General features: G+C 44.0%; 1 protein-coding gene across 2 annotated transcripts; it reads left to right on the forward strand.

Moving 5' to 3' along the window:
- Positions 1–4,401: 4,401 nt before the first annotated feature.
- LOC311110101 (mothers against decapentaplegic homolog 1) lies at positions 4,402–24,277 on the forward strand. Of its 2 annotated transcripts, none has more exons than XM_084188668.1 (7): positions 4,402–4,473; positions 15,879–16,507; positions 19,253–19,558; positions 20,662–20,778; positions 22,845–23,066; positions 23,626–23,882; positions 24,087–24,277. In XM_084188668.1, exons 2-7 carry the CDS (start codon positions 16,108–16,110, stop codon positions 24,228–24,230), a joined length of 1,446 nt encoding a protein of 481 aa, XP_084044794.1. In that variant the 5' UTR covers positions 4,402–4,473; positions 15,879–16,107; the 3' UTR covers positions 24,231–24,277. The 2 variants fall into 2 exon arrangements, with proteins under 2 accessions (XP_084044794.1, XP_084044795.1); XM_084188669.1 differs by having other exon boundaries at positions 19,253–19,534.
- The last annotated feature ends 3,180 nt before the right edge of the window (positions 24,278–27,457 follow it).

Below are 27,457 nucleotides of genomic sequence, written 5' to 3' on the forward strand. Positions count from 1 at the left end.
GACCTGGGCAGCTCTAGCAGGGCAGAAATTTGATGAACTGACTTGTTGGAAAGGTGGCATCCTATGATGTTGCCACGTTGAACGTCCCTCAGCTCTTCAGCAAGGCCATTCTACTGTGAATGTTTGTCTATGGAGATTGCATGGCTGTGTGCTCGATTTTATACACCTGTCAGCAACGGTTGTGGCTGAAATAGCCGAATCCACTAATTTGAAGGGGTGTTCACATACTTTTGTATATATAGTGTATATCAGCAAATGCATATTTTTTTTTGCAATCAAGTCATCAAAATACCTTTTACAAGGTTCTGATTCAAATAGGTTTGATAAATGGATTACCATTATGCTGTGCTCACACTGATAGTCTGTCTGGCACAGAATGTGTGCATTGTGTTTATCAGATATGATGGTGCCATAATGCAAATAGGGTGGCTGCCAGCTTTGCAAACAAATTAATTTACAGTATTTGGACAGTGAGTTGCAGTCTGTAAAAGTACAGCCAGAACAAGAGAGAGCAAACAGACACTGTTGCTGCTCTAAAACAGCAAAGTAATCAAATTTGCTGACAATTTTATTATAATTCAGGGCTCCTCCGAGAGTCCTCGTCTTTCCTCCTCAACTGCTCTAATCACACTCGCACATCGCACTGTTTTCCCAGATTTCACTTCACATTCACGTGCAGCTTGCTCTCGCCTCACTCAGACATTCTGTCGCCAGCCCCGTGACGTAACCTGCGCTAGTAACTTCCACTTTCAGCGGTTTTCCTCCGCCGCTAGTAGTCCTGAGGAGAATCTAGTTCCACCGGCTTCTCTCTGTTTGCTGCCGATGGCTATTCCCTCCAACTTGGCAAATAGTAATGTCAAAGTTGACCGTTGAACTCAAACAAAATTCTACGAAAATGAACATCACCATGTTTAGGTTATTTAGCCTATGTCTCATCTTGGCATGGGCCAATTCTATTCTATTCTGTTCTATTCCATTATTTTATATTCTGTTTCATTCTATCATGTCATATTCTATTGTATTATATTCTTCTTTGCCTCCTTTTCTTACAGGCTTCCAGATGTAGGCTAGGCTATGGTGCACTATACCACAATTGTAAACTATCAGTAATTATTATTAGCCTATGCATGGAGCCTATTTATCAATTCAGTCAATACATATAACATGGGTTTATGTCTGCAGTCTAGTATCATCTCTCTCACACACAAATCTGAGAGAGGAAAATACACTTAATGTTCCTGTCCTCCACCCTGTGCAGTCTGCCTGCCTGCTGCCTGCCTGCTACCCTATAGTCTATTTTCATGCATTAGCATGCAGTATTAATGAGATGGTTTGATGAATTGTTGAAGCTTCGTTCTCTCTGACAGTGCAACTATCAAAATGAGGGTTGATACAAACTAAGCCATCTTTCTCCACATAAAACACAGGCCCATTGTTGTTAGGTTGTAACAAAGCTGTCTTTCTCCACATAAAACACAGGCCCATTGTTGTTAGGTTATAACAAAGCTGTCTTTCTCCACATAAAACACAGGCCCATTGTTGTTAGGTTGTAACAAAGCTGTCTTTCTCCACATAAACACAGGCCCATTGTGGTTAGGTTGTAACAAAGCTGTCTTTCTCCACATAAAACACAGGCCCATTGTTGTTAGGTTGTAACAAAGCTGTCTTTCTCCACGTAAAACAGGCCCATTGTTGTTAGGTTGTAACAAAGCTGTCTTTCTCCACATAAACACAGGCCCATTGTTGTTAGGTTGTAACAAAGCTGTCTTTCTCCACGTAAAACACAGGCCCATTGTTGTTAGGTTGTAACAAAGCTGTCTTTCTCCATGTAAAACACAGGCCCATTGTTGTTAGGTTGTAACAAAGCTGTCTTTCTCCATGTAAAACACAGGCCCATTGTTGTTAGGTTGTAAAAAAGCTGTCTTTCTCCAAGTAAAACACAGGCACATTGTTGTTAGGTTGTAACAAAGCTGTCTTTCTCCACGTAAAACACAGGCCCATTGTTGTTAGGTTGTAACAAAGCTGTCTTTCTCCACATAATCACAGGCCCATTGTGGTTAGGTTGTAACAAAGCTGTCTTTCTCCACATAAAACACAGGCCCATTGTTGTTAGGTTGTAACAAAGCTGTCTTTCTCCACGTAAAACACAGGCCCATTGTTGTTAGGTTGTAACAAAGCTGTCTTTCTCCACATAAAACACAGGCCCATTGTTGTTAGGTTGTAACAAAGCTGTCTTTCTCCACGTAAAACGCAGGCCCATTGTTGTTAGGTTGTAACAAAGCTGTCTTTCTCCACATAAACACAGGCCCATTGTTGTTAGGTTGTAACAAAGCTGTCTTTCTCCACGTAAAACACAGGCCCATTGTTGTTAGGTTGTAACAAAGCTGTCTTTCTCCATGTAAAACACAGGCCCATTGTTGTTAGGTTGTAACAAAGCTGTCTTTATCCACTTTACTTTAAAACACTGTCTTTCGGGCCTAGGCCTAGAGCAAGGTGTGCCTATATGAGGACATGAGAGAACATGCTCTTTTGTGTGGATACTCGCCTTAGACACTTTGTTCTCCTGACTACATAAATAGTGCTTATCGCGCCACAATCAAAGAAGGGGAACTAAGAACAAGCTTAGCACAGATCAGTTCAAGAGTTCAGATCAGTTCCATCAGATAACCACACCAGTGTTATCGCTCTGGCTCTCATATTTGCAAGAGATTACTGATCCAGTTCTGATGCAGAGGTGTATTTTTAACTTGTGGTGATAATAGGCTTATATTCGGTCTACAGTAAGTTGGCATATTCTGGTTATTGAATATATACTGAACAAAAATATAAACGCAACATGTAAAGTGCGGATCCCATGTTTCATGAGCTGAAATAAAAGATCCTAGAAATTTTCCATACGCAAAAAAAAGCTTATTTATTTCAAATTTAGGGCACAAATTTGTTTACATCCCTGTTAGTGAGCATTTCTCCTTTGCCAAGATAATTAATCCACCTGACAGGTGTGGCATATTAATAAGTTGATTAAACTGCATGATCATTACACAGGTGCACCTTGTACTGTGGACAATAAAAGGCCACTCTAAAATGTGCAGTTTTGTCACACAATCCAATGCCATAGATGTCTCAAGTTTTGAGGGAGCGTGCAATTGGCATGCTGACTGCAGAGCTGTTGGCAGATAATTAAATGTTCATTTCTCTAACATAAGTCACCTCCAACGTCGTTTTAGAGAATTTGGCAGTACATCCAATCAGCCTCACAACCACAGACCACGTGTAACCATGGTAGCCCAGGACCTCCACATCAGGCTTCTTCACCTGCGGGATATCGTTTGAGACCAGCCACCCAGACAGCTGATGAAACTGAGGAGTATTTCTGCCTATAATAAAGCCCTTTTGTGGGGAAAAATGCATTCTGATTGGCTGGGCCTGGCTGCCAAGTGGGTGGGTCTATGCCCTCCCAAGCCCACTCATGGCTGCACCCCTGCCCAGTCATGTGAAATCCATAGATTAGGGCCTAATTTATTTATTTCAATTGACTGATTTCCGTATATGAACTGTAACTCAGTCAAATCTTTGAAATTGTTGCATGTTGCTTTTATAGTTTTGCAGATGGATTGGCACAGCTGTTTTTGTGTACATGCTTGACTGTAAGTAACTTTGAATAAAAGCATCTGCAAAATGGCATATATTATTATATTATATATTATTTCACCAGAAGAACCTACGTTTTTATGTCGGTGAAATGCATTCACTTATAATGTATTCTATGCATTCCTTTGACAAGAAATGATCACAATCTTTATTTACCTTTATAACAGTCGTACAGTGTGTGCATATGTGTGGGCATTTTGTTGAATCAGCAATACATCAATGGCAATAAATAGATATTTCGAATAAATGCAACTGTTCATCAAAAACAGCTGTGACAATCCATCAGCAAAAATGTTAGGCTATCTAATCACAATTAATCAAACCCTCAAAAATGTTCACAGTTTCGTCAAATAAATATGATAACTGTACTTATTTTCTCATTCATGCAATTTGCATATAAAAGATGCAGCACATAACTGTATCAAGTTTTTCCAATTAAAGTATCTAACGACAATAACTCATGTGCTTCAAACATAGGATTCAGATGAGTATATAGTCCTCTACAATCAACTTGGTGCTCCACTAAAGAGAGTCTCCACTGCCAAAATAGCAAAAGAGCTAGCCCTCCTTTAAAAAACTCCACGAAAGGATACATTGTTTTATAGTTACATAATCCATTCCACAGTGCATGAAAATGTTAGATGTGTAAAAGTAGGTCTTGTTATTCACGGACCGCCCCAAACTGTATCCCGCGGCATGATACTGGCGCTCCGCGGAGGGTGCGACGGCTCCGCGACTCACTGACGCCAGCGCGAATAGACCGAAGACAGGCAGCTGTATAGTATGGAAGCTTTGAGAGCGAGCTTGATAGCGGTTTATAAGGTACTGTAAACTTTATTTTTCACCCGTCAAAACATAAACAACCTTGGGGGAATGAGTATGTTCGGTTGACTATATCTATTGTTTGTAAAAATAATAATAATTAGCATTTGCAACTTTTAAAAAAGGGATAGTGAAAGTGTTTTTGAGGCTTCAAACTTTTCTGTCTATCATATTTGGCATTAGAGATTGATTGGCAATTAGTATAATGTGGGATTCATTTTATATGTATAACATCATAGTGTATTCTACAGTTGGAACACATACTTGTAAACAATATTAATAGCGTGCAGAATGTGTGAATTTCAATGTGTGCAGTCAGTCTGCTTTGATGATTAACCTTTGTGATGCATTGTGTTGGTATGATGTTTGACATCAGTCTGTCCATCTGTATCTGTTGTGGTTATATCTAATATGCTACTGATGTAGGCCTCTTGTACTCAGAAATAATATCAACATCAGATATCAGATTTGTGACACACATATTTACTTTCCATCTGTAAATGTTTGAGGGATTGATAATGAGGTGTGTTTGCTTCAGACTAAAGCTTTATATGCAGATTATTTGATTGATGTTCATGCATCATGCATGGAGCAGCAAAACCAAGATTTGCGAGATTTATTAACAGTGATCTTCATCTCAATGTCAGTGTAAATTTGAAGGGAAGCTGTGTCTTTCAGGGCTAAATGACTTGATTTCAATAATCAACATAGGCTATCTATCTTCTCCATCTTGTGTGTGTTTGCGTGCACCTGCACATGCATGTGTGTGTGTGTGTTCCATGTCTCATGGATGCAGAGCGAGCCTGTGTGTGTGTGAGACCCTGAGCAGCAGGGCCAGATCTCCTGACATCATTGAAGATGACATATCAGATTACTCAAAGGGCTGGAATTTGTCCTTGTCCATGATTTAGTACAATTGTTGAATCCTTCTGCATTCTTGTCAAATTCAGCTTTGTGGTTTATTATAGATGAACAATTTGTTTCTGTTTTCTTTGCGGGGCACACTGTAGAGTTTGTCAGTTTGCCTTTATTCAATCTTTTAAATTGATATAACGATTGTGATGCAACGCCTGTGTTACATAGTTTATAAAGATAGGGCTGATGCTTATAACAGATAGATGGTAGGTTTGCTAAAGACAGGATAATGGAAGGAGTGAAAGGGACAAGTCTACTGAATCGCTAAATCCTAGTATTGATAGTGATAAGTATTTTAAGAAGTATTTTTCATTACAGTTCTACTGTGTAGTTAACACTGTGAAAATTAGTCCAGTCTTAGTTATGACATTTAGTCTAGATCTTATACAGAGGGAATAGCACATTAGCAAGAGCACATTTCTCAGTTCCTCTTCTGGTAATCTATAGGTGGACATCTCCTGGATTCAGTCTGGTACAGCACATGGTGGACTTGGAGAGACATTTCCCCCTTATAGGAATAAACATCAGTTAACCACGTTCCAGTCTCCAGCCATAACATCATTCTCAGTTCAGACAGAGGCATCCTCAGAATAGCCCTTCTCTATATGTCTCTGCCCCATCTCATCCCAGACCCCTCATGATGTGTTGGCCTGAAGTGTCCTCCCGACTGCCCCAACCACCATAAACACAACACTTACCCCAAATGCCTGGGATGGTTGGGATAGCTGATTGAAACACCATGTGTTGGTTACAGTGGGTGAGTTATGTCTGTGGCTAATGTGAGGTGTGGTGGATATGTGTGTGTGTGTGTGTGTGTGATAACTGACCCTAGATTTGTGTAGTCCTCCCAGGTCAATGCTGTGTCTAGTTGCCAAGGGCAACACCTCCGTCTGAGAGTCTGTCTGGTTATTTCTGACTACTGAAGAGACTGGAGACGTATGTTTGTTTGTGTGTCGTGGTGTCGTGGGTAGGCCTAGTTCGTGAGGGCTTGCTTGCCGAAACCCTTTATCTTGGTTGCTTTGAATTTTGATATCCAATTTTTGCACTTGATGACTGTTATTTGTGTATTAATGAACATATAATAATTGTAATAGGTGGGTCAGGCCACACAGAGTGAGAGGGAGACAGCACAACCAGGCCATACAGTCACTATTTGTGTTTGGCTGCTGAGCTGACAGTTAGAGGGAACACTCCTGTGTGAAGTGGAAGGTTTACACCAAGAGGCTAGACAGTGTGTGTATTAACAAGAACTTGCATACCCCTTCGCACTCCTTCCTCTTTCCTCTCTCTGTCTCTCTTCACTCTTTTTCTCTCTCTCAGACACACTTGCACACACACACGCACGCACGCACGCACGCACGCACGCACGCACGCACACACACACACACACACACACACACACACACACACACACACACACACACACACACACACACACACACACACACACACACACACACACACACACACACACACACCACACACACACACACACACACACACACACACACACACACACACACTCTCTGCCCCCCCACCCCCTCATCTCCCATCCCTCTCTCCTCTCATCTTTATCTCTCTCCATCTCTTCATCCCTCTCTCCTCTCATCTTTATCGCTCTCCATCTCTTTATTCCTCTCTCCATCCACTCCTTCCTTTATAGCCAGCGACTCAATTGAGTGGGGGCTAATGGAGGCCCCGTCCAGGCCCTGCTGATAAATAATGTAACTTCTTTATAATGCCTGGTCTCTGGGGAGAGAGCAGAGAGCATCATTACTGGCTCCTCATCCTACAGCCCCGGCCCCTAAATTGATTAACAGCACTGACCGAAGCAGCTAGCGCAAAATGATCAATGGGGTTGGTAGGGATTGGTTGCTTGCAGCTAGCGCAGGCTCGGAACGGCACAGGTCAGGCTAACAGGCCTTGTCAATGACACGTGATCATGGGCTAACCTATTAGATCCCACTGACTCCCATTAATTCTGCCTGGCTATGCTAACTACTCACTAACGGGTTAGCGTTAGCGGCGGTTAGCTCGCTAACCCAATACAGGCTGAATGAATGGCAGGCAAGGGCGGTAGATAGATAGCGCTGCCCGGGCACTTTTATGGAGCTCTTGTGTAAATGGCGGTGTGTGTTTCAGCTTAAATGGGCAGGGGGGGGGGTAAGAGTGGAACCTGTCCGCTTCAGATATTTGTGTGATGCTTCATTGGACCCTACTTGTGTAAGAGAGAGGCGTAAGTCTGCGTCCCAAATGGCACCCTATCCTCTGTATATGACACTACTTTTGACCCATAGGGCCCATAGCACTATGTGCACTATGTAGGGAATACGGTGCCATTTGGGACACACCCTAAGTATGTGTTGGGTAAGAGAGGTTAGAGAAGGGGACGGCACGAAGAAGATGTTTGGGAGGTTTAGGGAAGAGAGAAAAGTGTAGGTCAGGCTTATCTTTAGGAGGGGGATCAGATATCAGATTATTACTGATCTACTGGGTCACCTGTAGTAACCAACAACCATTGATCAAATAATGACTTGTAGTAACCATTTATCCGAAAATGACTGATCTAGTTATTGTGCCTGATGACTAATAAGGTGATACTGAAACCATCTAATGGTTTACTTCAGGTGACAGATCTTCTGGAGGGAATCAGATGTAGAAGAGGTGGCATTAGAGAACAACACCTTACCCATCACATTACTTTTGGTTTCTCATTTACATTTTTCCCTGTTCTCCTGTTCTCAGAACATTCTGTATAAAGCTAATGTAATAGGGGTGTAACGATTCGTTTTAACAACGATTCGATTTGTATCACGATTCGTGGTTGTCGATACGATTCAAGGACGATATTGGTTAATTTAGAACGATACGATCCGAAACGATTCAGTGACTTGAAATCGATTCAGTAACCTTTTAGCCAAAAATTCAACCAGTGTGACTGAAATAAATACCTGGATACTGGACAGTGCAGGTGAAGTTTCCTAGATTCCTGTTTCTTGTAAGGACCGCAATGGTGGCTTGATAATTTCTCGCTCGTCGGCTTCTCCTGGCTTCTCCTCTGTCGTCCGCCATGCTATGTTTTGTTGTCTTGGCGCCTTTGCGCTGCTGCTGGCGCGATGACGTCACGGATAGGCAGACTGAATCGAGTAATGTTTAAAGCCTTTATCATTAAAAGTGCTAAGAAAAAACATCCATATAAACAGGGGTGCACATACCTTTTTCAGTGAGTTACTCAGGTGAGTACCAGCAGATGGTGTCTGGTACTCACCCCATATGTAGCGTGGTCTTAATAAGTACAGTCTTCCTCACTGTCCTCTTCAGTGTCGCCCCCCACTGTCCTCTGCTTCAGCTTCCTGCATGGTAGATGAAGATGCTGCAGATACACCTCCCTGTCCTTGGTTGAGCCTCCGATTAGCTGTCTCCATCCACAGGTCAACAGCAAGCTTTGGGTCAAATGTCTCTGTGGTCTGCTTTGACAGGTGAATGTGCATCAGGGCTGAGAGACGAGCATGTGACAGACAAGATCTGTACTTGGTTTTTATTATGTTGAGATGTGAGAATCCCCTCTCACAAGCTGCACTGCTTAAAGGCAGTGTAAGAGACAGCTTAACCACCTTGTTGATGTTGGAATAAGCATCTGGGTTACTTGTACTTACTATTTGGACCAAGTCATACACAGAAGAGGCTCCCAGGCGTTTTCCTGCCTGCTTTAAGCGCATCCATTCTGTCACAGTGGTATCTTTGTCAAGTTGCAAGGTGGCCTCATATTTCTTGAGAATGCTGCAAACTGTTGTGTTTCCAAAACTGTGGAGGTCTTGCATTTCCTGAGGCCATGTTGAAGGATCAAATACTAAGAAATGATCACATGACTTGAGGGAGTCATATCTGATTTCAAACTCTTCAATTAACCCCCTGAGTAAGTGTGTCTTGTCTCTGTCAGCATCAGCATTGGAAACAGTGTGTGCCCTGTGGCTTTCACCATCAAGCAGAAGTGTGAACTGTCCAATGGCCACCATGAGTTCATCCTTACATTCTCCAATGGTCAGCTTTTCCTTCTGAAACCTAATGGATGTGGTCTTCAAAATGTTGCAAATGTCAAGCATGTTTGACAGAAAGCACTGAAAACGCTCTGTGCAGATATGCTGCAAGTCACTTATCACTCGTAACCAGTTGCATTTTAATGGCTGGCAATAGTCTTGATATTTTTAACAGTGTTTCATGCCTCCATGCAGACCATCTGGTATTATGAAACTTACCCAGTTCCACAAAGGAGATCTTATTTTCTTCACATAGCTTTATTCAGTGCAGCAGTTTTTTTTGCTCCACCTTTTTGTAAATAAAACTGCAGCAGCTTGACCACAGAGCGATGAAATGTCTCACAGTAAGGAACGTTGCGATCAGCTGATTTCGCGCAATTCTCCAGTGTGTGTGCGGTGCACAGAATGTGCACAAGGGAGTCTCCAACCGCAGCATGTTGCCGGAGTTTTGGCACAACGCCGTTGTAGATACCTACGTTGACAGCAGCCCCGTCTGTGCACACAGCGACCAACTTTGTTGTCCAGTCATCCAAGCCTGTGTCCTGGAAAAGTCTCACAAGTCCGTCTGTTATGGCCTGTGCGGTTCGGTCAGCACCCAATTCAATCAGTCCAATAAAGTCCGAAGTAAACTCTCCGTTGCTGGACACAGACACAATGTAAACTATTTCCTGCTCAGTTTTTGTGATGTCCTCAGATCCATCAAAAAGCAGCCCCCAAAATTCAGCAGACTGCAACTTGGCTCGTAACTCCCCGCTGATGGTGTGAGCGATGCTCTGCATGATCCGTGTGCCCCCTTCACGTGAATGATATGCACCTCCGACATTTACTCCTAGCCGCTTCAGTAAAGGAACATCCTCAGAATAGGAAGACATGGGACGTGCGTGTTTAGCTTTATGGAAAGAGAAAAATATTAAACAGAGCTTGCCGCTGTTCTTCATTCAGCTTGTCTCGCCATCTGGCAAGTGGGCGACTGGACATTTATTCTCGGCTAGCTTTTAGCAATGGCTTGCGCCACATTCATGTGCTCCTTGCTCTTTTCATGTTTGTCAAATAAAGGATGGTTGAAATTCTTTGGGCCTTTATAAAATGCACCTGTTTTGTCTGCTAGATGTGGATTTGAGCGGCAAATCTTGCACCACATTTCAGTGCGCGCATCGTTAGCTTCAAGCCACTGCACATCTTGGAGCCACTTTTCCGAAAAAAGTATTTTCTTCGGCTCTGGCTCCAGTTGGCGTTTCTTTGTAGGTGGCGAAACGCCAAAGAAGCTGCTTAATGTCTGTTGCTTTTTGGACATCCCTGACAGTAGTTGACAAGCAACATGTCATGTGTAAGGTTAGATGAGAAGATCGGTCAAGTATGCAAAGGCGCGTAGTAACACAAGTGGCATTACGCATTCCTGATTTTTGTCGCGCTTGCGTATCTGCGTACCAGTTATGTGCACCCCTGCATATAAAGTCTGACGTGCTTAAATCCAATGGGTTATTTCCTAGTATCGATACAATCGATTTATTACATTTTAAAACGATGTTAGATCGATATATGTTGTCCAAAAGGCCAACTCGCCGAGCACAGATCGATGTAGTTGGATCATAGGAATATAAATCGATACATCGATGTAGTAGATGGATCGTTACACCCCTATAATGTAAGATTATCAGAGTAGCCCAAACTGTCCCCCATTCTATACAGTCCAGAGTAGGGCAAACACCGGCCCCATTCTATACAGTCCAGAGTAGGGCAAACACCGGCCCCATTCTATACAGTCCAGAGTAGGGCAAACACCGGCCCCATTCTATACAGTCCAGAGTAGGGCAAACACCGGCCCCATTCTATACAGTCCAGAGTAGGGCAAACACCGGCCCCATTCTATACAGTCCAGAGTAGGGCAAACACCGGCCCCATTCTATACAGTCCAGAGTAGGGCAAACACCGGCCCCATTCTATTTTGACTGGTCCACAGACAACCCCAAATGAGCATTGTCTGTCTCAAGCATCAATACAATCCCATTTTGACCTTTTATATAACTTTGGTCAAACTCTGGTCAAACAGTGGCCATATATTGGTCATACGTTATAGATCCTCCTCAGGTTGGAGATTAGTAGATTCTAATGATGGCAATTGACGAATGAAACGTCATGTTTTTTTTACTGAAATAGCTAAATAAAACATACCATTTTTAACTGTGAGCGAAAGTCACACCTATTCCCTTCAGATTCTCAGGTTTGGAAATACCCAAGTAGAGTCTGGACTGGAGAGATCTAGAAGATCTAATCCAAGTGTATGATGTTGTTGACAGTAGGTGATTGTGGAGAGAGGTCTGACTGTCCAGATGTTCCAGTTACAGTCTATCGCGCTCTACTTTCCTGGAATCCTCCATCTGAATTGGATTACAAGTTGTTTTTTTGCAGCTGGTCTGGAGCATGTGGTGTGATGGTCTGTCGATGACTGACTGTCTGACTGACTGTCTGAGTGACTGCCTAACTATCTGACTGTCTGACTGACTGTCTGAGTGACTGACTAACTATCTGACTGTCTGACTGACTGACTGAGTGTATGTCTGACTGACTGACTGTCTGAGTGACTGACTAACTATCTGACTGTCTGACTGACTGACTGAGTGTATGTCTGACTGACTGACTGTCTGAGTGACTGACTAACTGTCTGACTGACTGACTGACTGACTGAGTGTATGTCTGACTGACTGACTGTCTGAGTGACTGACTAACTGTCTGACTGACTGTTTGACTGTCTGACTGACCCATCAAAGCAGGGTTGTGTTTGAGATTGACAGACAAGAGCTGCCTTTTGTCTTGAGTTGTGTATCATTGCTTCTTTTGACCTTTCTCTCCTTCTCTGTTCATGGAAAGGGAATCTCATCCCAGAATGGTGGGAAAACCAGTAAGAGAGAGAATGGTTTATTTCAAATTCAATAAGGCAACATTACATAGTATCAATGGCAGCTAATGCTGAATTATTTGACACAATTTGCAAAAGTCATAAATACACAATAAAATCTACAACTTAAAAATGCATATTTTCTTGAAAAATGCTCTGGGTACCGTATATGTACACTGCACAGGAGGTTGGTGGCACCTTAATTGGGGAGGACATGCTCGTGGTAATGGCTGGAACGGAATTAGTGGAATGGTATCAAACACATGGTTTCCATGCGTTTGATTCCATTCCACTTGCTCCTTTCCAGCCATTATTATGAGCCGTCCTCCCCTCAGCAGCCTCCACTGGTATACAGAACACATGTAAAGGTCAGGTAAAGGTCACATAACAACACTGAGACAACGTTTTTACCCTCCCTTTCCAATCCTAACCCTTCCCATCCCCCTGTCCACCCATGGAGAGGTCGTCAACCCTATAGGAGATGTGCTGCCCACCATGAGAGAGAGAGAGAGAGAGAGCGAGAGAGAGAGAGAGAGAGAGAGAGAGAGAGGAAACATATGTCCTCTGTTCTTCAGTCCTCTGAATGTTCTCAGAGACGGAGTGATAGATCCCATAGCTACTTCCTCCCATATGGCTGAAACACAATGCTGCTCCAATGTGGCATCATGGGAGTGGGCCTGGCCCTGGTCAGCAGAAGGCCACACAGAGGATATCTGCCCTCAAACCCAGGTTTCCCTTGAAGTAGCTCATCTCTCTCTCTCTCTCTCTCTCTCTCTCTCTCTCTCTCTCTCTCTCTCTCTCTCTCTCTCTCTCTCTCTCTCTCTCTCTCTCTCTCTCTCTCTCTCTCTCCTCTCTCTCTCTCTCTCTCTCTCTCTCTCTCTCTCTCTCTCTCTCTCTCTCTCTCTCTCTCTCTCTCTCTCTCTCTCTCTCTCTCTCTCTCTCTCACACACGCACATGAGCACGTGCACATACACTAAAACACATGCCTTCGCATACACACCTCTCCCCTCCCCTTACGCCGCTTTTTAAATTAGCAAATGTGATTGGGCGGCTAGGCTAAATATAGGAGGAGCTTTCAGCTTTCCTGTCAGCGTGGTTAGCAATAGCAGGCCTCCAATGACACCTCACCTTACCGCCAGACACACACACACACACACACCCTCCCAGCTGTTGTAAACAACACCTGTTCTCACAGAACGATCACTGCCTGTTTGTCTCTAGTAGTAGTAGTACAGCAGCAGTAGTAGTGGTAGTAGTAGTAGTAGTAGTAGCAATATAGTAGTAGTAGTAGTAGTAGTAGTAGTAGTAGTAGTAGTAGTAGTAGTAGTAGTAGTAGTAGTAGTAGTAGTAGTAGTAGTAGCAGCAGCAGTAATATTAGTAGTAGCAGGAGTAGTAGTAGTAGCAGGAGTAGTAGTAGTAGTATTAGTAGTAGCAGTAGTAGTAGTAGTAGTAGTAGTAGTAGTAGTAGTAGTAGTAGTAGTAGCAGGAGTAGTAGTAGTAGTAGTAGTAGTAGTAGTAGTAGTAGCAATATAGTAGTAGTAGTAGTAGTAGTAGTAGTAGTAGTAGTAGTAGTAGTACTCGTAGCAGTAGAAGTACTACTAGTAGTAGTAGTAGTAGTAGCAGTAGTACTAGTAGTAGTAGAAGCAGCAGTAGTACTAGTAGTACTTGTAGCAGTAGTAGTAGCAGCAGTAGTAGCAGTAGTAGTACTAGTAGTAGTAGTAGCAGTAGTAGTAGTAGCAGTAGTAGTAGTAGTAGTAGTAGTAGTAGCAGCAGTAGTAGCAGTAGTATTAGCAGTTGTAGTAGTAGTAGCAGCAGCAGTAGTACTAGTAGCAGTAGTAGTAGTACTAGTAGTAGTAGCAGTAGTAGTAGTAGCAGCAGTAGTAGTACTACTACTATTAGCAGTAGTAGTAGTGGTACTAGTAGTAGTAGTAGTAGTAGTACTACTAGTAGTAGTAGCAGTAGTAGTAGTACTAGTAGCAGTAGTAGTAGTACTATTAGCAGTAGTAGTAGTAGTAGTAGTAGTAGCAGCAGCAGCAGCAGCAGCAGCAGTAGCAGTAGCAGTAGCAGTAGCAGTAGCAGTAGTAGTAGTAGCAGCAGCAGTAGCAGCAGTAGTAGTGGTAGTAGCAGTAGCAACAGTAGTAGTAGTAGTAGATGTAGTTGCAGTAGTAGTAGTAGTAGTAGCAGTAATATAGTAGTAGTAGTAGCAGTAGTAGCAGTAGTAGTAGTAGTAGTAGCAGCAGTAATATATTAGTAGTAGTAGTAGCAGTAGTAGTAGTAGCAGTAGTAATAGTATGCCACACATACAGTAGCACATACAGAGAGACATGGCTATCACAATGGTTAAAAATAACCCTCTGCGTTGTGTGAAAGGCGAAGATCGCAGACTGGTGAAAAAAGAGAGGAAGGTTGATTATGTTTTTGTTTCTGGTAATAGGAAATCTAATCTGTTGCTGTATTTAATGTCACAGAGCTAGCCTAGTCTCTGACTCAGTGGTAATACAAATATGATATTTGTGTGTGTGTGTGTGTGTATTTTTTGTCGTGGTGGATAGATATATAATGTTTACAATGAAATGGATGCACAATAAAGCAGAGATTTATGTGGGTACCTGAAAAGTGAGTAGGCTACACTATCCTCAACCGAAATGCTACTTGCTTCCATCACTGCTGATATCTTCAGAAGGAGTATGAACTATTGAGTCCCTGGTCTCTTATTTCCACTCCAGAAGGAGAAAGTGGGCTCGTTTCTCCTGGTGAATTGGTGTCGGAGGACCTCAGTGAATGGGGCACATTTATCCTGAATTTCACCATGCATTTCCTCTTTTATTGGCCTGGATGTCGCTAGCTGATTCCTGCACTTAAAGCTGTTTGTTGCTGGGTGTTTTATAGAACATATAGTCAATAAAGTTCTGTTTACTTTCATTTTCGGCCAAATTTTAGCTTAACAATTCTGCTTCGTTGGTCCAATTCTATTTATGTTTTATGTGTATTTTCTTGATCAACTAAATCATTTGGATAATGAATGTTATTGGATAATGCAGATAATTCTATGTAACTGCCCCCATTGATATGGCAGAGTTCTATGATCTAATGTCCTTTCTAGCACACTTCCAAGAATGCATGCCCAATACATGATTTCATTCTACGTAGTTTGCTAGTGTTGATATTGAAACAGAGATCTCTCTGAGTGACATTTGAGAGTGGTTATGTGACGGTAACAGGGCCTTGTGTACAGGAAGTTATCTGGAGAATGGCTGCTGACTGTAGTGGGACGGTGTTCATTGTCACCCCACTGCTGTCAATTCCCAGAAGTCATGACACAGTGACATCATTGGCCCTCTCTCCTTGCCAATGTTGTTCTGCTAATAGACTGCATCACTCCGTTTCCTTTGGAGGGTTGCTAGTTGCTTTCCAGGCAGGATTAGTGCGAACACTGATATCTCTTCCTTCAACTGTCCACTTGAAGGGAATCTGTTGAAGTCTGTCTGTCTATGTTAGAAGTGTTATGGATCTCGTTAGCGTTGGTTTAATCTTCTCCTCCATCTTCCTCCTCCTAGGTATCCTGTTCAGAAGTTCTGTCCTGAAGCTTTGAGGACCGAGGACTACCCAGCAACCCTGCCATCTCAATCAGTGTCACCCCCCAAAAAAAGAACAGCAGCTTTTAACCTCCAACTTTTTCCTTCACCAAGTGGACTATCTCTGTATTGTAAAACCCACCCCTGCACACTCACGTGTAACGTCCCAACAACGCCACGGTCGCAAGAGGCGACAGACACGAACGTCACCATGAACGTCACGTCTCTGTTCTCCTTCACCAGCCCGGCCGTCAAGCGCCTCCTCGGCTGGAAACAGGGAGACGAAGAGGAAAAATGGGCGGAGAAAGCCGTAGACGCGTTGGTGAAGAAACTGAAGAAGAAGAAGGGAGCGATGGAGGAGTTGGAGAGGGCTCTGAGCTGCCCGGGTCAGCCCAGTAACTGTGTCACCATCCCTCGTTCCCTGGACGGGAGACTTCAGGTGTCCCACAGGAAGGGCTTACCCCATGTGATCTACTGCAGGGTGTGGAGGTGGCCCGACCTGCAGTCTCATCATGAGCTCAAGGCTCTGGAGTGCTGTGAGTACCCGTTTGGCGCCAAGCAGAAGGACGTCTGTATCAACCCGTACCATTACAAGAGAGTGGACAGTCCAGGTGAGTGGGGGGGGGGACATTGAAGCACTAGAGGGTTTTTATGTTGTGCTGAAAAGTCAATGTAAAATTATCATCTGGGATGATATGCTTTTTTATTATGTTTTGTGTAAATATATCTAATGTTTTTCCACTAGATCTTTCCAGCCTAATTCCCATTTACTGTATGTTTGATTTATGATACCCTTTCAAAATGTGTTGTGATAGTCCATACTTTTCCTATGAACCTTCACATCGCTCTTGAACATGAACCATTCATGGTGAACCATACAAATGACCCTAAACATAACCCATAACATACCCACCCCAGCAGCCTGTTCCTCCCCTATCATCAGCCGTATGTTCTCTCTTCTCTCGTCGTGGCTTTCCCCTTCCCATGGTTTCTGCAGACGTTCACTTCTTTTTTCTCCCGTTCCCCCTTTCATATCCTCCCCATGTCAGCCAGGTGCTCTAATCTGTCTGAACTGAGACACATGAGAAAAGAACAACCACCACAGACTATTGATATGCCTCAGAAATCTCAGCTGTGTGTGTGCTTGCGTGCGTGCGTGTACTGTATTTATGCGTGTCTGCGCGTGTTCCTGTATGTGTGCGTGTGCATGTGTATGTATGTGTGTGTGTGTGTGTGTGAAACCGAAAGATATTTGTTTCCCTAATAGACAGGGGACATCAAATGTCCTCTTTTGTCTGTCTGCTAAGCAGAAGATGAGGCCCAGCTGACTAGACAGAAACAGCTGTCCACAGGGTGCTACAGGAAGGGGGGCGAGTGTGTGTCAGTGTGTGTGTGTGTGTGTGTGTGTGTGTGTGTGTGTGTGTGTGTGCGTGTGTGTGTAACAGGAAATTCCAGCCGGGGGAGAATGAGGGCTTTGTTTTTGGCGTGCTCTGTGCGGCCGGTCGGGCCGGGGAACACACACACACACACACACACGTGGTGTTTCTCTGAGGAAGAAGGGGACAGGAAGCCACACACAATGGGAGGAAGGAGTGGATGCCCGCCTCACACACTTGTTTTAACAACTGGGCTGTAGCACCTGTCTGTCCACACCTCCCCCCACCACCCACACACACACCCACACACACACACAGACACACACAGACACACAGACACACACACACACACACACACACAGACACACCCCCCCCCCCCACACACACACACACACACACACACACACACACACACACACACACACACACAGACAGAGCTATTCCCAAAGCAGTAACACCAGGATAGAACAGATAACATGAAACGCCCTGACACTAGTCTTATATAGAACAATAGCCAGGGTTCAGACTCAACCTTTTTTTAAACGTTCAAACTAAATTTGTCAACAAAATATGCTGTAATTAGAATTTAAAACACAACTTTTGACCAGTAATCTTTCTCATTATAGCATTTTATTGGGAAAGGGGAGACCTAGTCAGTTGCACAACTGAATGCATTCAACCGAAATGTGTCTTTCGCTTTTATCCCAACCCCTCTGAATCAGAGAGGTGTGGGGGGCTGCATGAATTGACATCATCAGCACCTGGGGAGCAGTTGTTGTTGGGGGTTAACTAACTGCCTTGCTCAAGGGCAGAACGGCAGATTTTTTCACCTTGCCAGCTTGGAGATTTGAACCAGTGACCTTTCAGATTACTATCCCAACGCTCTTAACCGCTAGGCTACCTGCCACCATTGACAACACTCTTAGTTCCACTATTAGTTCAGTATTATTTAATTATATATTTATTACCAATTTATGGATATCGGTGGAACAGATCTCTAGTGGTTTATATCTGATCTCATACCTCTGAATGGTCCTCACATCACCAATTAGCCACAAATATTTCCCCCCAAGTGATAGATTCTTCATAAAGGGACTCACTCACCTCTGAGATGTTTTCTCTGAACAGAATGTCTGGTACAGAGGCCAAAAACTGCTGGCTAAACCAACACTCTGCAAGCTGCAATTCCAAAAATGCAGGGGCATCTGCAAATGTGCACAGCGAATAGAGAGAGAGAGGGAGGAGGGATAGAGAGAGAGACACAGAGAGAAAGAGAGAGGCTTTTTATGATGCTGTAATTAAAGAACTCTGTCCATCCTGGCTCTGTGTGTGTGTGTGTGTGTGTGTGTGTGTGTGTGTGTGTGTGTGTGTGTGTGTGCGCGCGCGCGCGCTAACTGGACTCATGGGGCTTAGGGACACAAAGAGAGGGCTAACCCCTTACCCTCTCTACCCCCAATACCCTTGCTAGCAGGGTCAGCCATTGCACCATAGCAGATATTCAACTAAAAAGGCTCTGGACATCTCAATGAAACTAAATGATAAAAATAGGACTGCTGAGAGTTGTAAAGGCTAGAATATTTAATGATTGGAATATTGATTATAGAGAAGAGTGTATTTGGATGTGCCTTTCATTCAAAAGGAAACTGGCCTCACCAATTATGAATGTGTTATATAGTGTCTATCTATGCAATGGTGCAACAGACCCGGCAGACATTTTGTGCCGAATTGGGCCATAACATACCATTCAAATCAGTATAGAGATACAGAAACTGACTGTAACTAACCTTGGGTCGTGTTCATAAGAGAACACAACAGAAAACATTTAAAACATTTAACAGCAGAAAACAAACATATGTATTTCTTATTGGGCAAGTCCAGGTAGTCCCTCCCTGTTTCAGTCCGTTTTCTTCTGTTTCATGCCAACTGAACATGAACCTGATGTCCTCTCTCCTTTCCCCTCTCCTTTCCCCTCTGTCTCAGTGCTGCCCCCGGTGTTGGTCCCGCGGAATAGCGAGTTCAATGCCAAACACAGCATGCTACCACGCTTCCGCAACCCTCTGCACCAGAACGAGCCCCACATGCCCCAGAACGCCACCTTCCCAGAGTCCTTCTCCCAGGCCAACACCCAGATGAACTTCCCCCAGACACAGGCACACTCCCCTGGGGGGAACAGCTACCCCAGCTCCCCTGGTAGTGGCAGCAGTGCCACCTTCCCCCACTCCCCCACCAGCTCTGACCCAGGCAGCCCATTCCAGATGCCAGGTGAGACGCCAGGTCAGATGCCAGGTACAATTCACTAATAACTTTAATAACGTTTGGCGTGATAACAATGTATTGAATCATGCCATCACCCTCTTGGGTATCTACACTGTGTACAAAACATTATGAACACCTTCCTAATAGTGAGTTGCAGACCCTTTTTCTCAGAACAGAGTCAATTGGTCGCGGCATGGACTTTACAAGTTGTCACAAGCGTTCCACAGGGATGCTGGCCCATGTTGACTCCAATGCTTCGCACAGTTGTGTCAAGTTGGCTGGATGTTCTTTGGGTGGTGGACCATTCTTGATACACACGGGAAACTGTTATGTGAAAAACCCAGCTGCATTGCAGTTCTTGACACACTCAAACCGGTGTGCCTGGCACCTACTACCATACCCTGTTCAAAGGCACTTCAATATTTTGTCTTGCCCATTCACCCTCTGAATGGCACACATACACAATCCATGTCTCAACTGTCTCAAAATCCTTCTTTAACCTGTCTCCTCCCCTTCATCTACACTGATTGAAGTGAATTTAACAAGTGACATGAATAAGCTTCACCTCATCATAGATCATAGCTTTCACCTGGATTCACCTGGTCAGTCTATGTCATGGAAAGAGCAGATGTTCCTAATGTTTTGTACACTCAGTGTATATGTGTGTGCTTGGCAAATGGCCGGTCCAATCTAAACAATGGAATAGGCTAAGCAGCAGTAGACTTACTGTAGGTGATGACAGGAAGTAAAGGTCGTATGACAGGAATATTCTGGTCGCTGTACTGTGTAGGTCAGCGTTTCCCAAACTCGGTCCTCGGGACCCCAAGGGGTGCACGTTTTTGTTTTTGCCATAGCACTACACAGCTGATTCAAATTATTAAATCTTGTTGGTTATTTGAATCAGCTGTGTAGTGCTAGGGAGAAGAAGAAAAAAACTTGCCCCCCTTGGGGTCCCGAGGACCGAGTTTGGGAAACCCTGGTGTAGGTGAAGGTGTTTTTGTCAGCATGTTGGAGTAAACCAAAGGCTCTAAAACAGATAAAGCTGGTAAGTCAATTTCAATATAGGGTGACAGTTGGAAGACTTCTTTCTCTCTGTTTTAACCCTCTCTCCCCATCTCCTTGCCCTCCTCCAGAGACCCCCCCTCCAGCCTACATGCCCCCAGAGGAGCGGATGACTCAGGACTGCCCCCAGCCCATGGACACCAACATGATGGTCCCTGCGTTGCCCCTGGAGATCAGCAACAGGCCAGGTAATCAGCTGTGACATCACCCACTTAGAGCTGTCAGCGCCCCGCCTGCTCGTACTACAGGTGCAAGGGATTTCTGGGAACACCAAGTACGCAACCATGACACGCTCTGCTTTTTATTTGTCGTGGTGAATCAAGCCCAGTTTTAATAGGCTATGTAGTTGAAAATAACACTTGAAAAGTAGTTGTGGTTGTTGGGGTTTGTGGAAGTGTTCATTTAAGTTCTCATGCATGTTGTAATGCTAGTAAGAAAAACGGATGTAGGTGCTAAATCCCTCTGTTAAAATAAGGGGTGATTAATATGATGACTTTCAAAATTGCACATCATGGGTTGGAAAAGATTAGCTAGAAAACAATTTCCTTCATATATTCAATTAAAAGAGAATTAAAGGGGAATTTTATACGATCATTAATGCAGGGTAAAAGGAAAAATAGCATTAACGCGTATCCATTTTCAGAAAAGCAGAGTATCTCACACCATTTTGAGGCATTAGGTTTTAGATTTTAGTATGAAGAACACAAAAGCGTCAGTCTATACATGCAACCCTGAGGAAAGATCAGAGAGTCTGCAAATTAAATTTGGTCTCAGAGCAGTTTTTACGAGGCCTTTTAAAAACCTCTGGCTGATGTCATCTCTGCCGATGGTAATTAACAGAAAGCTTGTTAAGAACTTGTTAAGAATTGGCCTCACTAATTACATCCAATTTTTTTTTATCTGAAACACTTGTTTCAAATAAAAAAACCTTGTTTGCTACCACCTACCTCAACTGTGGTTTAGTCAATCGTTAGTTGCTGTGGAGATCTGGCATTCCTTCACATCACACATCTGAACAGTCAGTGCATACACAAAAGCCATGTACGCCACCAGTCATGCAGGCTATTTACATGGCAAAAGATAATGTGTCATGGGGGTGTTTGATTTTTGAAGTCGAAGCAATTTTAAAGTGTCTACAGTACCAAGTCTGTGGATACTTTCAGCAGCCAAGGTATTGGACAGAATTGTACAAAGTGTTTACGCTAGCTAAAACCAGTATTCCAATCTCCCTACCAATCTCCCTATACAATTGTTATGCATCCAGTCACAGTAGTATCCCCACCCACACAGATGAATATTGCAATGGGTGTGGAGAAATACTCCCTGGAAGTGGCGATTGGGGAATTTTCTGTCCTTCCCCAAGCTGCATCCTGTGCAGTGTGCTAGTGGTAGGAGAGGTTTCCATTGTGGGCCGAAAAGCATAGACCAAACCCACCTGCTGGCCACTACTCTCAGCAGAGGAAGTTAGGGAGTAGTATGCCGCTTGGATAAACTCTCCCTCCCTCAGAGAGAGGAGGCCAGCTGGCATAAAGCTCACCCAAGATACTGGGAGAGGGCACCAGGCGGGCACTGGCTTGGTCTATTGACTGACTGCTTGACTCAATAAATACTGATCCCAGACCAGACTGCCTGCAGTCAGTGACAGTATTTGATCAAGACTGGCCCTGTCCAGACTGACCACAGTCAGTCTACTAGGGTTGGATGGATTTGTCAGCATTGATTTTCTGTTTCGGTTGTATGCAAACATGACCTATAGCTTTCTGTGTACTTAGACTTACTTCACATACCACACATTTCAGACACATTTTCCACGTTTGTCATCAACATACACAACACCATTTTTTTCTCTAATCCTAGTAAAGGAAGTTGGAGATGAAAGCCTAACATCTGCTATATCAAACTGCAGCTGATAGTCAGACTAGACAGACAGACAGACAGACTTGAACTTTATCAGAACACAGAACAAAAGGCCTGATGCTCATAAGCCACTCCAGTCAATCTGCGCGTGCATGCGCGTGCGTGTGTGTATAAATGTCTCACTGTGTGTGTGTGTGCGTGCCTGCGTGTGTGTCTGATCATACACACATCTCACCCTTTCTGTGTGTGTTTGACATCCTGTACAGATGTGCAGCCGGTGGTCTACGAGGAGGCAAAACACTGGTGCTCCATAGAGTACTATGAGCTGAACAACCTCCTCCTCTCATCCCTCTCTCCTCTCCTCTCATCCCTGTGTCCTCTCCTCCCTTTGTCCTAGATGTTCAGCCGGTGGCCTACGAGGAACCTAAACACTGGTGCTCCATAGTGTACTACGAGTTGAACAACCGGGTGGGAGAGGCGTTCCAGGCCAACTCTACCAGCGTCCTGGTCGACGGCTTCACCGACCCGTCCAACAACCGCAACCGCTTCTGCCTGGGCCTCCTCTCCAACGTCAACCGCAACTCAACCATAGAGAACACCCGGCGACACATTGGCAAAGGTAAAAATGGCCATGGATGGGAACACTCTTATATTGCCTTATATTTTCCCAAATATAAGGCCCTGGACACACTGTCCACAGGACTGGTTCAATTGTTAGTGTCAATGTGTTATGGGCTATGGACTGTGGCTAAACAGGAGTAGTGCAGTCCAATCATAAATAATTGTGTCAGCATTTTAATGGATCAATTAAGAATCCAAGTAAGTTCTACTCTACTGTACTCTACACTACTACATTCTAGTCCCATGTAACCCTCTCTTCCCCTCTCCCCAGGAGTCCACCTGTACTACTCTACTCTACTCCATTCTAGTCCCTTGTAACCCTCTCTTCCCCTCTCCCCAGGAGTCCACCTGTACTACTCTACTCTACTCCATTCTAGTCTCATGTAACCCTCTCTTCCCCTCTCCCCAGGAGTCCACCTGTACTACTGTACTGTACTCTACTCCATTCTAGTCCCATGTAACCCTCTCTTCCCCTCTCCCCAGGAGTCCACCTGTACTACTGTACTCTACTGTACTCCATTCTACTCCCATGTAACCCTCTCTTCCCCTCTCCCCAGGAGTCCACCTGTACTATGTGGGTGGTGAAGTGTACGCTGAATGTCTGAGTGACAGCAGCATCTTCGTCCAGAGTCGTAACTGTAACTACCACCACGGCTTCCACCCCACCACCGTCTGTAAGATCCCCAGCGGCTGCAGCCTCAAGATCTTCAACAACCAGGAGTTTGCTGAGCTGCTGGCACAGTCCGTCAACCACGGGTTTGAGGCTGTCTACGAGCTGACCAAGATGTGCACCATCCGCATGAGCTTCGTCAAGGTAACCGTCATAGACATACATCCCATAATATAGAGAATATAATGTTAAATGGTTCAGTGTGAAGGAGGTGAGGTCAGGGGCTAATCTTATGCTTTGAGATGAAGACGAGAGGATTCAAAGAATCAAGGAAATAAGATAGAGAAAGAGCCATGTTGATGATACCTGTCCCTAAAGAGAATAGCTCTCTTCCTCTTGCTCTCCCAGGGCTGGGGTGCAGAGTACCACCGTCAGGACGTGACCAGCACCCCCTGCTGGATTGAGATCCACCTGCACGGCCCTCTGCAGTGGCTGGACAAAGTGCTCACTCAGATGGGCTCCCCCCACAACCCCATCTCCTCCGTGTCCTAGACTCAACTGTCCCCAGGCCCCAGGGCTGTCCAAACCCAGCATTTAGGTTCCAGTGGAGGGGTGGGAGGGGTGGGATGGGTGGGTTTCAGGGTTGGGGTCAATTCCAATTGAAGTCAGTCAATTCAGGAAGTACATTTACATTTACATTTACGTCATTTAGCAGACGCTCTTATCCAGAGCGACTTACAAATTGGTGCATTCACCTTATAGCCAGTGGGATAACCACTTTACAGGAATATTAAGATAATCTGAATTAAAATTGGAATTTATTTACTGGATTGACTGAATTGAAATGGAATTGACCCCAACCCTGGTGGGTTTGTACAGACGTGGTCAAAAGTTTTAAGAATGACACAAATACTAATTTTCACAAAGTCAGCTGCCTCAGTGATGATGAATGCAATTTGCATATACTCCAGAATGTCATGAAGAGTGATCAGATGAATTGCAATTAATTGCAAAGTCCCTCTTTGCCATGAAAATGAACTTAATCCCCAAAAAACATTTCCAATGCATTTCAGCCCTGCCATAAAAGGACCAGCTGCCATCATGTCAGTGATTCTCTCATTAACACAGGTGAGAGTGTTGACGAGGACAAGGCTGGAGATCACTCTGTCATGCTGATTGAGTTAGAATAACAGACTGGAAGCTTTAAAAGGAGAGTGGTGCTTGAAATCATTGTTCTTCCTCTGTTAACCATGGATACCTGCAAGGAAACACGTGCCGTCATCATTGCTTTGCACAAAAAGGGCTTCACAGGCAAGGATATTGCTGCTAGTAAGATTGCACCTAAATCAACCATTTATCGGATCATCAAGAACTTCAAGGAGAGAGGTTCAATTGTTGTGAAGAAGGCGTCAGGGCGCCCAAGAAAGTCCAGCAAGTGCCAGGACCGTCTCCTAAAGTTGATTCAGCTGCTGGATCGGGGCACCACCAGTGCAGAGCTTGCTCAGGAATGGCAGCAGGCAGGTGTGAGTGCATCTGCACGCACAGTGAGGCAAAGACTTTTGGAGGATGGCCTGGTGTCAAGAAGGGCAGCAAAGAAGCCACTTCTCTCCAGGAAAAACATCAGGGACAGACTGATATTCTGCAAAAGGTACAGGGATTGGACTGCTGAGGACTGGGGTAAAGTCATTTTCTCTGATGAATCCCCTTTCCGATTGTTTGGGGCATCCGGAAAACACCTTGTCCGGAGAAGACAAGGTGAGCGCTACCATCAGTCCTGTGTCATGCCAACAGTAAAGCATCCTGAGACCATTCATGTGTGGGGTTGCTTCTCAGCCAAGGGAGTAGGCTCACTCACATTTTTGCCTAAGAACACATCCATTAATAAAGAATGGTACCAACACATCGTCCGAGAGCAACTTCTCCCAACCATCCAAGAACAGTTTGGTGACGACCAATGCCTTTTCTAGCATGATGGAGCACCTTGCCATAAGGCAAAAATGATAACTAAGTGGCTTGGGGAACAAAACATCGACATTTTGGGTCCATGGCCAGGAAACTCCCCAGACCTTAATCCCATTGAGAACTTGTGGTCAATCCTCAAGAGGCAGGTGAACAAACAAAAACCCACAAATTCTGACAAACTCCAAGCATTGATTATGCAAGAATGGGCTGCCATCAGTCAGGATGTGGCCCAGAAGTTAATTGACAGCATGCCAGTGCGGATTGCAGAGGTCTTGAAAAAGAAGGGTCAACACTGCACATATTGACTCTTTGCATAAAGTTAATGTAATTGTCAATAAAAGCCTTTGATACTTGTGGAATGCTTGTAATTATACTTCAGTATGCTATAGTAACATCTGACAAAAATATCTCATAACACTGAAGCAGCGAACTTTGTGAAGACCAATACTTGTGTCATTCTCAAAACCTTTGACCATGACTGTACTCTACTTGAAGGATCATATCTGAAATTGGGCACATTGCAGATTGGCATGGTGGGGGCAAGGCGAGATAGAAGCATCTGGAAGATACTTGATCTTTGTGACCAACTGTAATAATTATCAATCAGACTCAGATCATTATAAACGAATCATCAATTCATCACTACGCAAAGTATCCTCCTCATCTGGGGCCCATATTCAGAAAGAGTCTGATCTAGGATCAGTTTGGCCTTTTAGATCATAATGAATATGTTTATATGGACGGGGGGGACCGGATCATAGATCAGCACTCTGAGACGTGAATATTGGTCCCTGATCTTGTTCCGGCAGTTTTCCATTGGAAACCCATACAGCCAGTTTCATGGGTTGTTACAACAATAATAAACGTGTACAGAATTGGAAGGATTGGAAGACAACCAATATCGCTGAAAAACGTATATAAATGTAAAAATATTATGTTTCTTGTGAAACATATTTAGAACGTATGAAGATACTGAGGTCCGTAAATACAAATGTCTCCCCCAGAACCCTAAAATGTTGCTCTTTTTTTAGGTTTAGGCAAATAAAAAAAGTTAAAGAAAAAGACCCCTATACAAAATCCCTTTAGATTATTTACAAACCCTATCATGATGAGAAATCAGGAAAGGGCATCAGTGGGAGCGGGGCGGGAGAGTGAGGTGGGCATTGTGGGATTGTGCTCACAGGGCGTAAGATAAAATAAGTTGTACATAAATAAATATTGCTCTTCTTGTGTTACACTCGTGTTACAACTGAATTAAACGATTTTAATCGCGTTTTAGGCATACTCACCATTAGAGTAAAGTGCTGTGCAGTCGGTTTTGCAAAGCGTAGTTTGGTTTAGTGTAGCAAATCACAGTTTGGCTTGTTTAGGTAGTGACTGAAGAATGACACTAAGCAGAGACAGAGATGGGCACAAGCGTAGGATAGTTCAGTTTGTCCCTAGCTGTGCATGGTACAGCAAAAAAAGAAATGTATCAATCGTAGAGTCACATAGAGCCCAACAGTGGAGTCACATAGAGCCCAACAGTGGAGGTGTCATAATACCCATAAAACCTAGCGGTCTAACAGGGAAATGGTTCCAATAGTTTTTCCACCATTCATTTTCCCATAGGGATTTTAGAAACACTTAAAATAAGGGCTGTGTTTCGTGTAGGCTTACTCTGGCGTGACGTTTTTGATAACCATGTAAATCTCTCTCTGACAAGGTGACTTTTATCAGTATATTCGGCTCTATTTACTCTCAGATTCGAAAATGCTAATTAGCATCAAAGTAGACATCATGCAAAACTACAAATCCCTGCAAGCTCCTGCACGTCA

Source organism: Coregonus lavaretus (genome assembly GCF_964263955.1).
Source record: "Coregonus lavaretus genome assembly, contig: SUPER_35_unloc_1, whole genome shotgun sequence".
Taxonomy (NCBI): Eukaryota; Metazoa; Chordata; class Actinopteri; order Salmoniformes; family Salmonidae; genus Coregonus; species Coregonus lavaretus.

Excerpts from the sequence above, each read along its gene's own strand:
- LOC311110101 (XM_084188668.1), top strand. The coding sequence starts at position 16,108 with ATGAACGTCACGTCTCTGTTCTCCTTCACCAGCCCGGCCGTCAAGCGC. Across the intron at positions 16,508-19,252 it reads CAAGAGAGTGGACAGTCCAG|TGCTGCCCCCGGTGTTGGTC; the intron begins GTGAGTGGGGGG and ends CCTCTGTCTCAG. Across the intron at positions 23,883-24,086 it reads TCCGCATGAGCTTCGTCAAG|GGCTGGGGTGCAGAGTACCA; the intron begins GTAACCGTCATA and ends TTGCTCTCCCAG.